The sequence below is a fragment of the Sebastes umbrosus genome, chromosome 21 (assembly GCF_015220745.1).
Source record: "Sebastes umbrosus isolate fSebUmb1 chromosome 21, fSebUmb1.pri, whole genome shotgun sequence".
In the NCBI taxonomy this organism is placed as follows: Eukaryota; Metazoa; Chordata; class Actinopteri; order Perciformes; family Sebastidae; genus Sebastes; species Sebastes umbrosus.
In genome coordinates, this window is record NC_051289.1 from 21,351,878 (window position 1) to 21,364,269 (window position 12,392).

General features: G+C 40.6%; 1 protein-coding gene across 7 annotated transcripts in view; it reads left to right on the forward strand.

The window, feature by feature from the left end:
* The first annotated feature begins 6,088 nt into the window (after window positions 1-6,088).
* The window catches only part of col11a1a (collagen, type XI, alpha 1a), a 90,675-nt gene continuing 84,371 nt past the window's right edge, over window positions 6,089-12,392 (forward strand). For 4 of the 7 annotated variants that reach the window (XM_037757233.1, XM_037757238.1, XM_037757239.1 and 1 more), the window contains exons 1-2: window positions 6,090-6,586; window positions 12,056-12,217. In XM_037757233.1, coding sequence (XP_037613161.1) covers window positions 6,472-6,586; window positions 12,056-12,217 — 277 coding nt within the window. In that variant the 5' untranslated portion in view covers window positions 6,090-6,471. Of the gene's footprint in view, window positions 6,587-12,055; window positions 12,218-12,392 lie in introns of all 7 variants that reach the window. The other 3 variants (XM_037757236.1, XM_037757237.1, XM_037757235.1) reach the window with 1 other exon arrangement.

Genomic DNA, 12,392 nt, shown 5'->3' on the forward strand with positions numbered 1-12,392 from the left:
CAAAATTTCTCCTTTTCTGGTGATTAAGGACACATGCAACCATAAACATTTGGTGACAATTACTCAATAATACTAACTGATATGACGAATGTATTAGATAGTATCTAAATGTTTGTAACAGAATTATAAAATCAAAGAAAATAACATCTGAAACAAAACCCATAATATGATCTTAATCCACAAATTGCAGTACAATAAAGGACTGTTGTATGACGCGTAACACACAAATGGAAATGGCTCTGTAAATTAGGAATGACATTGCAAATGAGTTAGATTTCGCCACTTTGTATCAGGTCTGCAGCTGATGCAAAGGTCTGTTCATGTCATTTTTCTGGATGTTTACCAAGAATCTCCATATAGCTGTATATCTTGGGCCTGCATGTGCCCTCCCAAAATGGAGGCAGCATTTAGCCAGATGTTAATTCTGGTGTGCTACATGGTAGACCACATTGAAAATACATGGTTGTCACTGTCAGAGTGCTGTGCATGACAACGAAGAGTCATTTAAATGGTCAAATATATCCCCAAAACACCAAAACCCATGGCATAGAAACCTTCAAACAAATGAAGCCCTGGTTTTCCACAGATTACCTCAAATTACCCAAATTCTGGTTAGGCTTCTAATAAAAGCGTTTCAGTCCCATGATGACTAAACTTACCAATTGATACAAGATTATAAAGTGTAGGCCTATTTATTCTTATGAAATACTGTGGTAGCCAAAAATAATGTTAGTGGAGTGAGGGAACTTTTTCTTGCTTGTGTTAGACAGAGGACTAGAGTGAGTGTGGAGAAAGAGCTCTTTATACTCTCCTCTGTGCAGTGTGTAAACAGTGACAGACAGTGGCGGCTGGTTGGCTTGAGTGTGCCTGTGAAAAGTGCTTGTGTTTCGATACCATGTCAGGTAAAACTCATGGCAAGTAAAAGAACTATTCTCATTTTAATTATTAAACTCATTAAACGTGTCTAACAGGATATATTTATAAGTAAATATCAGATTTTTAATCCAGTTTTCCGGCACAAAATCCTATGCTTTTTCTAAACATGTCACTGGCATCCCTATCATGTGTTGTACTGGGGCTTTGCCAGATGGCTACCTGAAATACTCTATCATCAACTAATTGCTGTAGGATCCTGACCCGTGATTTGCATTTTTGCCCCTAGTGAATTACTAAACAGCGACACTGGTGGCTTGCTAAGTTAAATTTTCCTGAGTGGTTGTTTCACTGGTTTTAAGTATGTATTGCAATATGCTAATGATATTGATTCCACCTCTTGAACACCAGCAACACAATATACTTTCCTGATATCACAATTGTACTTGTCTAGTTGTTAGATAGATATTATGTCATCCGACCCATTCATTTATTCAGCCTGTTATTAGGTCCATCTTGGTTGATTAATTAACAGTGGAGCATATTGTATGGCTGCTCCAAGGCACTTGGTTTTTATTTTTATACCTGACCTGGCCATATGACAGTATATATAGACAACATGGAACAGTGCACTGGTAACTGTCAAAACATTGAATAAATCTATCTTAATCCGTTTGAGGTTTAGCATACCTCTGTAAAAGTTTTTCTAACCCTAACCAAGTTGGATTTGTGCCTAAATCTAACCAAACCTTAACTGGTTTTATTTTTGCAAGGGCAATATGGTCTTGTTGATTGTGGCCTCAGATCAGAAAAGCTTATACGTATGTGCCATATTGGAGGGCATAGACCAACACCATATTTTGTTGTTTAATTTGAGGACTTGTGTGTGTCATTGTTTCTATACTAAATCTTACATAGTTTGCGTTTGCACCTACTCTTTTTTTTCTCATATGGATGTACAGCAAGAGTTAGGACAGAGCAGTCCCTTTCTTTGCTCCATCTCATCCTGGATGGTTCTCCAGCAGTCTGTATATGTCCTAAACTTTCCCTAACATCAGCCATGCCCAGAATACCTCCAAAGGGAGCTGACCATTGGGCATTAGCTGTCACATGAGTGTCTCAAACTAATCTCAACTAGCTCTAGATAGCACAATGCTTCCCTGAACAAAGGACAGTGCAGTTGCCATAGCAACAATTTGTAAGCACATGTAGCATTAGTTTAAAACATGAGTTACATATTCTCACATATCTGGGCTTAGAAACGTGCAATTTGGGACTTTTGAGGCTCAAGAAAGTGCGGCATGAAGGATAAGCACCCTTATCCCAAAACAATGTCAGCAGTACAATACCAAAACACTGCAGTTCAAAAGTTGATAGGCAGCAACTTACTTCTTACTGTTTTCTCACTAATTGTAACTGCTACAACAGTAAGTGAGTAGACTGCATTGTCGGAGAGATTATTCATTACTTGTCTGGTAGCAGTTAGTTGGCTTGGTTATCTGATGGTTGTAGGGCCATCTCATTAGTGGAGACAGCAACAATTTTGGACAAAGGCTGATTGTCATTATAGTCGCAGCTGATAACAATTAAATGCACATGCTGGCAGTAATCGTGGGAGAATATTTGAGACAGACTATATGTTTTAGACGTAGACATTGACATTTTTATAATAATATATTATTATTAATCAACTTTTCAAACCTGATTGACTGCAGCAAAGCTGAGGTTCTTAAACTGTTAAAATCTTACTTTTAAAATGAAAATAATTTTGTTTAATGAGTCAAAACGTCCACAGTGTAGTACATTATTGTGACACTTTGAATTGTCATCAAATTCATACAGCAATCCCTTGTCAAGATTATCTATATTATTTATCCATGTAACCCTATCATTTTGCACGCTACTACAGAGGCTGAGACAACTGTTGCTACAGCTGTAAAGCTATAACTGTTGCTACAGCTGTAAAGCTACAACTGATGCTACAGCTGAAAAAAAAATAAAAGTACAGCACCTACTTTATCTACTCAGCTAACTCAGCAGATTGGTCTTACACCAAACATATAACAAGCATGAAAGCTTCATAACATTGTATATTATGGTTATCTACTGCTTGTCACAATGCACCTCTAACAGAGGAATTGTGGTGTATTTGGTGGCGAGTGTACTGGCAGCATTTCTTGAATGAAGGGTGGGATGTGACTTGCTCATCATTGTGCAAATGTTCCGCATCTGACAAGAAATCACTCCAGCAAGTTACGTCAAATCATATGGACACCTCGATATCGCTGAGACTACCATTTGCTGCAGCATCTTTCAAGTGCATCACCCATTGCTGACTGCCTCACAATTACTATTACTGTATCCCTTTTGATGTCAAAGCAATGCCAAGCACTTCTTCATTCTTTAATTGGACTGATTTGACTTGGGACTACTTGGACCTCCACAAGAGCCCGTGAAACACACTGGAGCCCACTTTGGGAACGACTGCCCCTGCTCTCTGAACCACGAGATGATGAGATGTAGCATGAAACCTTCTCTGCCAAGACACCAACTCTTCCCAGAGAAATGGCTCTGCTTTTTTGCCACTGGCCATCCAGGAGGAGCATCTGATACTGTTTGGCAGGAAACAGGCTGAGTCTGGCTGGCTGGGGAGGACGAGCTGGCTGACAGACACAGCCTGGTCAGGATCCATGCCCTCACTGGAGTGAGCCAAGAGATACAAGGAGCTGACTGTCTTCTGGACTGACCCTCTGTTACTGAAAAGCCATTATATGAGGAACCCTGGAATCCTTCATCCCCCTGCAATCGCTCTTTAGGGTTGTCCTAAAGTGCGTTTGGGTCATCTTGCCTTATTGTGTCTTGTTTCAGGATATTCACACAGTCATTTGCACAGAACTCTTGAAACAGGGGAAACCACGGGGAACAAGTGGAGTTATCTCAGACCGTTGGCACATGATTGCATTTGTTCTCAGTGCAGGTAGTGACCCTGTACACATATTCAATGAGAAGGAAACTCTCTTATATTTATTTAAATAAGAAATTAATTCACAACATAATGGAAGTCAAAAAGGGAATAATACAATTACCAAATAAATAAAATGTCTGTATATACATTTTTAATGTTTTATAAAAACTGCATTCAGGGAGGATCCACAATTTTACACGTTATTGATATTACCCCAGTTCACAGTGCATAGATGGGTGACTAACTAAAGGAAAAACCAACATGAAGTGTCTAGAGTTTTCAGATCACCACGAGTCACCAGAACAGCTTCAATGCACCATGCCATGGATTCTACAAGTCTCTGAATCTCAACTAGAGGGATGTAAACCATTCTTCCAAAATATAGTCCCTTAGTTGGTGTTTTGATGACAGTGGTGGAAAGTTCTGTCTTATGTTTGTCCAAAATCCGCCATAGTTGTTCAACTAGATTGAGATCTAGGGCCAGGTACATTAAACTACTTATCCACTAAAACTGTGTTCACACCAAGACAGAAATATGCAAACGCATTCTTTTCATCAGTTTTATGAAGCCACGCTGATTAAGTTTTATGGAAGTGGTCGCACATGCACGAGTCTCATTTCCACTCCCACAGTTTCCCATAAATGAATGTAGAAACGCCTTTTAACACTCATTATACCTGTTGTTAGACCTGTCAATGACAAGAACGGACAAGAAGAAGCGCAATTTCACCGATTGTGTTGCACTATTTGCGCATTATGTCCTTTTACAATCCAACAGCATCAGAACTGTTGTCATATTGTGGCTATTTATAGCACCCATATCACTCATTTTATCACATGTAGCCTAACTTTAAACCATCATCGCGGTATCGCGCAATATCTCAATCATCATTATAAAACGTCAGAAAGATTGTAGAGCTCATATTGAAACAGACTTTACAAAATGATTCACAAAGCAGGAGAGAATTAAAAGATTAACAGATAAATAATGGCTCAAATGAGAAAAGAAATTCATCATTCATAGATAATTTAAAATCAAGACTGTAGCCTGCAAAAATAATAACATAATCAGTGAAACTGAACAAACAACCTAAACAAATAATCTTTTACCGTAAGGTTCTCTCGCCTTATAGAAAACTGTGTATGCCTATAGTCTGAAGTATGCTTGAGGGCGGATGTTCTCACCGCACATTCTTCTTATAAATACCAGTTTATGTGTGGGCAGTATAATGTATATGCACGGTTTGTGTGCCTCCATATCCTTTATATATCCTTTATCCATCTGGCCCCTGGTGAAAGTGAAGGCCATATTGGCATCATGTTAACAACATTCAGTGATCCCTCATGCCCTGAATGGAAGCATCTGCATTGTTTCTGATTCATTCAGGTGTTTCCTTTGAATTTTTCACCCATGAGACACCCATGCATTATCAGAATTGTCCTTTCCCTGTTATTTCTTATTTCGGTACAGTTTATATCTATAACTAACATTTGCATTAGTGTTTGGAATAGTGACATACTGTATATCCACTAATTCCCAACCACCTGGATTATAGCTGATCCAGTGTTTGCACAGTGATACACCACTGAGCTGCACTGAATTCCTCACTCACACCACACTAATGCCAAGCTCATTAAGCTCAGCATTACGTTTTGGATTTTATATGATCATGGCATGTTTGTTCCTATATTTAGCCTTTAGTGTGGTTGTGATTTTCTATATTTGTGGTATATGGCTACTATTTAGAATTTCAAGGTTAAAATGTTTTTCATGAACTGATTCAAGTTTATGATACCGTCAAGAGTGATTTGTGGAAGAGTAGGCTAAAACAGTTCCTCATTTTACTCACTAAATACTGTATTTATGCTGCAAATATTTAGCCTATGTGTGGTTGTGATTTTCTATATTTGTGGTATATGGATACTATTTAGAATTTCAAGTTTAAAATGTTTTTTTATGAATGATTCAAGTTTATGATACTGTCAAGAGTGATTTGTGGAAGAGTAGGCTAAAACAGCTCCTCATTTTACTCACTAAATACTGTATTTCTGCTGCAAATAACAGCAGTTATCTTATCTTATCTGTGCCAGCTCAGATAGTGTAAGATCAGTGGACCTATTATCAGTATTATAGAAACACCTTTGCATGCACAGTTCTGCCATTTCATCATTCCCAGGTCGTCGTTTTCCAACTTTGTCACGGTTTTTATTTTCCTTCTCTCCTCAGACCACTCAGGCAGAGACTTAGCTGATGGGTGGACCCGAAGGAGGATTTCCAGCCCCGTGATTTGCTAATCGGTTGCTGGCTCCCTTGTCATTTCCCTGTAATCGTGGCTCCGGTTTGTGCAGCTCGCCCAGCCCTCCTGTCCGCGGACGCACCAAGTGAAGCCTACCTACTCCGCTCTGCGTGCGCTCTGGTTAAAGCCCGACTACCTTCACTGTGAAGGCTGGGCTCTGGACAGGAGGATCACCGGGGGCCTCGGTGTGGCTAAGAGAGAAGAGGCAGAAAAAACTTCTCACTTATGGCTTTCTTCTAGGACATTTTTCCATCGTAATTTTGTGGATTGTGGAAGGGACGTCATTTTAAAAAATCACCTGAAAGTCGCTCAAAAGTTTTATCCAACTTTTGCGCCATGGAGATGCAAAGGTGGTCCACAAGGTGGAAAACGAAAAGGTGGTTTATGGATTCCACTGTAAGCGCATTCATCACTTTAACCCTGGTTCTACAGGCGACCCATGTCACAGCAGGTAAGATTATTATAGGATCAAACGTCTCTATAATGAACTTTATCTGGCTCTGGAGCTGCAGACCCGGCTGGGAAAAACTCAGTAACTGATGATGGAGATTTGGGGATTATCAGATTTACCTGGACGTTTGCGTCGTAGTCACTTGTACATTTTGTTTTTTCACCATTCCACAACCACAGTAGTTACATTAAAGCCACATACACCTGTGTGATTGAGCCACCAAACTAAAAAAAAGCAGTTATACAGTAAAACCTTCTCACTACTGTAGTGAAGTTAAACCCTGACAGGCAGTTTATAAAGTGCATGCTGTCAGGTGGGCAGCTGCTTGAAGTGCACATATTTTTGTTGGCCAGAACACCCATATTATTCATTATCACACATTTTTACCTTGGGTTACTTTTACGCATGAATGGAAAGCGTCCGCTCAGAAGATGAAACACCTCGCCCAATTAAATTCATCCTAAGCCTCTGGTATGTGCTTCTAGAGAGATCAGGAAAAAACAGAGCAGCGTTCACTGCTTTTTTAAGATTCACTTGGGCTGAAAGAAAGAAAGAAAGCTCTTTGTTTGAACTGTGGTCCGCTGGGTGGATGTGGACACGGTTAGCAGGGTGGATTTCCTCAGCCAGAGGACACTGGACAGACCCTGGACTTTGACTACATGCTTCTTTCAATGCCTCGTATTGATTTGTAATCTTGCATTTCATTTCAGACTGGTGGGATATTGAGTTGTGTGATAGTTTGGAGTGCTTTTTGTTTTATGTTGATTGTACTCTTCTTGATTGAATTCAGGGGATGTAATCCCACCATGAGAAGAAGAGGATAGACGGATTGAAGGTTATGAGGAGGTTCAGCATTAGTGTGATGATGAATATGTAGTAGTGAAGTGCACTTTTACCAAGGCCTCAGTGGATCTCATAGCTGTCAGTGCAGAGTGCAAAGCCCCTCTGGGTCTGCAGGGGGCCAAGTGGTCAGACAGGTTCACCCTATCTCCACACTGCCCTGGTCCACACTGAAGCCCAAAAGCTGGCTTGTGCAGCCCCCCCGCCCGGTGCCCAGCTCTTCCACTCAACTTTGCACTTAGATGTTTTGTCGGCTGCGGGACAAGGCTGTGTTGTTGTGTGAGCGGTGGGAATGCTTCCCCTCTAAGTACTGAGCAGTTATTTGATGATGGTCCTTGTTGCACATCCCTATGATTTCAGAGCCTTCAAAGAGCAGGCCTGCATATGGGCCTATGCCTGCAGCCGTTATGACCACAAGTCACAGGGTCCAGGATTTACACAGGCCGCACACCTTGGCCTATAGACAACTCTGTAGAGATTTATTTTTGACATAGGATACTTAGTTTATCTCCATAATGACAGTTTCCCAGAATGGAAATTCAGCCTTGTTTTTAAAATGAGCTGAATGAATAGCTTATGGGTTCTGAAAAGGTTTCATAAGCACATGGGTGGTCAGATGTCTCAACCGTTTAAGCAAATAATTAGTAAGTTAAAGCAAATGTAGTCAATGCAGTGTCATTTCTATTTTAATATATACTGCACAAATCAATGTTGCTTTTTATTAATTTATCAACTTCACATTTCCTCGTTTTACAGTGATTTGTTTCCTGCTAGGATTCCAACCTGCTAGTTCAGAAGATACTGGACTTTAATACTGTTACTTCAGATTGAAAATCTCACATTTCCAAACACATCAACTCACATCAGCCTCTTTTTTTTTTTTTTTTTAATCTTAAGCATTCAGCTGCAGGCCTTGTGTTCCGGGGTCTCAGTCAGTCAAAGCTGTTTCTGCAGGGTGCCCTCTTCATCTAGCAGTGTACAGACACGTTTTCTCAGCCCCCGGGGCGCAGGCATGTGCATTCCAGCAGACAAAGCTAGCGTTTTCAGAGTCCTCTCCCTAATGTACTCAACCCAGGAACATCAGCTAACCTGCTCCTTGTCATGTGTAGCTGTCACATATTGATAGTCATTGCTGAATCATTTGGACACAAGCAAAGCCACTGCTTGAAATTGTGTTATAACTAAAAAAAATCAAGCTCAAATTTTGAAATGGGGATAATGACAAGAGTTCTGTCTTTCTTTAACATAACCTATTTGGATTTAGAAAAACACTATATAATAACATGTTCTAATATTCATATGGAATCATGCTGCATTAACAAGGAGTTAATGAGAGGAAAAGCAAGGGGGGAAAAATGCTTTGAAATACTGGGTAGATCCCAGTGAAGTTTCTTTGGTATGACAGCAGCATAAAGCTGTCTTGTTTTAGCCGGCAGCATGGTGGAAGTTAAAGGAAGGAGAGAGGGAGAGTGGGAGAGAGAGAGAGAGAGAGGGGGGGGACATATAGAGAGACATTCTGGCTGAAGATATTATTAGAGTCTCAGGGAGCTGCAGGTGAAAAGGTCCTCCTCCGTTTATTAGCCAATTTCACCTTTCTGTAAAGATCTGAAAATGACATAAAAGGAGGTGGATTTATGATATCAGTTTGCTCAAGTGTTACATACTATATGTGATAAAGGATTCGCTGAGACAGACATTTTTGGCCTCTGTCCTAAAACAGGTGGTATTTTATCTCTCGGAACAGATTGTTTACATCGATGTACACTTGTGAACATGATGGAGATGATATCAAATTAGTTGATTTATGTATTATGGTAATGTATCACACTGCTCCTCCCTTACTTGCCTCTGCAATTTGCATAATGATGTTCAGATGATACTGAGCAATAGAGGCTGGTTATTCTGAATTTAGGATTGTCTAGATTTCTCTCTCTTCTCCAGACTAAGGAGGGTCCATCCCTCCATGCCACCTGAGTCCTGCTGGTAGCTATATGGCCTGTTTGCTCAGCCCCGAGGGCAACCTCACACCAGCTCATCAGATGCACTCTTTTAAAACCTGTGCACACTCATTTGGCCACCTTAATGGATTGGCCAGTATTGACGTTTTCTCAGCACCTCTGTGTGAGGGTCGTAGCCTGGCCAAATAGCCACATCTGGAACATATGAGTCCTGGGGTTTGAACTGAAAGCAACTCTGCAGGAACTCACAATGAGGTCCTCAGTTCACTCTCCAAAGTAAGTAGCTGGTTCATCCTCACAAGCTGCAAAAAGGCCAAGTTGTCCTTAGTGATGGCATTCCTACGGAGTAACAGTTTGCTGATTTTGCGCTCAACTTCACATTTTCTTTGATGTTTTTACACGATTTTGCTTGGTATTTGTTTCCTCTATGTCCTCTTTTGAAATAGGAGTGAGTTGGATTTTGGATTGACGCTGAGGAAGCTCTTTTATTCTTACTGAGCTCAATCATCCCACACAAATTCCCCTTAGAGAGACAAGCAATTTCTGCCTTCACGTTCAGATTCAGATTGCTTTTGATAGTATACAAGTGGACGGTGTTTGTAAAAATGGCTTGCTGGTGGAGTTCTGCAGATTTAAGTTTTCATTCAGCGTTTGCTTTATTGGACTGCTTAGTTTTGTAGTATGGATTGAAGTAGGCCGTCTCTTTTTGCTTTCATCGTGATTTGCATCTGGTCCATCACAGGCGTTGTATAAGGTGCTAGAAGATAAGGAGACCAGATGTAGGCCAGGCCCTTTATGTGAATACCTTCAGTATGATAAAGTGACAGAAAACTGATTAATTCAGTCAGTGTGTTCTGATGCATGCCTTCCATAAAAATAAAATCCTTGCGTGGGACAAACTCACAGCAATGGGAGGATTTCTGTCTATTGGGTCTGAATAGTGTGCTCAAATAGCAGTATAATCAGTAGTATCTGGTGATCTTGTACAAACCATCTGCACGAGCAGTATTCAGTAGGAATAGGTTCATATTGAAACAACATGCTTTTCTGAAACAGCCTCTTAATTTGCTTTCCCCTTGTTGCCACGGATGGAATGTCGACCAGAAAGTGTTGTTGTATCAAGAAGTTAAAGAAACTTTCAGAGTGATCTGACCTCTACATGCCAACCAAAACAGTGGCTTTAGAGCCGTCAGAAAAGGTGCTTGCTGATGCCTCCAGACAACTTGGCATGCTTATTTACCCCACAAAAACAGATTAGTGTTATTCTATTTAACAGTCTGCCATTGTATTGCCTGCTTTAGTGGGATATTGCTATGCTCTGCGGGGTGAATTGAGTGCCTGTTTTTATTTTAATATATGGGTTTAACTAAGCTTTGGTATAGGGCTTTATTCATAATGCCCACTTACTATATGTCCATTGAACTCTCTCAAAATATAGTCTACAACAATAGAAAAACATTCACATTGTCAAGTATGGATTGTATTGTTAGACAGTGAGGCCTATAAATAATATGCATAGTAAAACATCTCCCAGCTACAAATGGCCCACGTAACAGAATATCCTGCAGCACTTTGGTTTCTTCCTTATCATGTTCACCAGGTTAATGTTAAATACTGAGAGGGTGTTTTGATGAGGAGGCACAATTATAATGCTTTCCCATGGGTCTCTATGGGCACCATCACCACACAGGCTCCTTTATATAAACTGCATCAGATTGAAGAGAATGGAAAACCCAGAGAGCCTCTGGTGGCCCTTATCAAGGTAAACCTATCCAGGTGTTATAGAACTAGATCTCTGTTGGCACATTGTTCATTATGCTCTTTGGTTGGCCTTGACAGAGACATTTCCTGTCAGATCAGATGAGCCTGCAGAGCCACAGGAAGGCAGCATATCCTAAATGAACTAATTAGACATGGGTTGTTCAGTGGGGGTATATCGTGTAAATTGTTATTTATGGATAAGTTAATCATAGATGGGGTATATTATGTCCATGATACTGTGACTAATGTGTCATAGTGATATTTTGATGACAGAGGGAAACAACTAGCGGTACTGGTATGGTATGGTCATGATGAGGGAATCTGTGAATTGTTCCACCGTCTAAATTTGGTTAATCTTCCCTGTCTTTTTTGACCTGAATCATGCAGTGGCTCTATCACTGCTCTGTATTTATTCACCTGAACCGGACCAGGACACATGTATCAAACATTTGAAAACCTGCGGTATCATATAATCAATATAATATATAATCAAATACTTTGATACAGTATGCATTTAGGGTGGCTGTGGCTCAGAAGTACAGCGGGTCGCCCATCAATTGGAAGGTCGGCGGTTCGATCCCTGGCTCCTCCAGTCCACATGTCGAAGTGTCCTTGAGCAAAATACTTAACCCCGAATTGCTTACGAAGGCATAGCCATCGGTGTGTGAATGAGTATTTAGATTAGATCCTGATGGGCAGGTTGGCACCTTGCATCAGTGTAGGAATGGATATTTGAATGGGTGAATGCTGACATGTAGTGTAAAGCACTTTGAGTGGTTGAAAAACTAGAAAGGCGCTATATGAATGCATGTTCATTTACCATTTAGTGTTCACTGTTGTCATCCATCATCCATGTGCTAAACCAATGCTATGGCCTAACTGATGTTTTATCTGCTCCCCTGACCTGCAGAGCCAGTGGACGTGCTAAAAGTATTAGAATTTCAAAATTACCCCGAAGGAGTGACGAAAACATCAGGACTATGCACACACCGAAGAGCATCAAAGCCGGACTCAGCTTACAGGGTTGCCAAGCAGATCCAGATCAGTGCCCCCACCACGCAGTTATTCCCTGGTAAGATAAACTTCTCATCCTTTAACCTCTTTCAACTACAATGTGTAAACTGGTTAGTGTGTTTCAAAGATGTCTTTTGACAGTGGATTCTTCTCTTGATCGTGTCCCCATTGGTATTGTTAAGTAAGAGGCAAGGCTGAGCAAAGCTTTGTTTTTCGGTCTCCCCAAAAGCCTT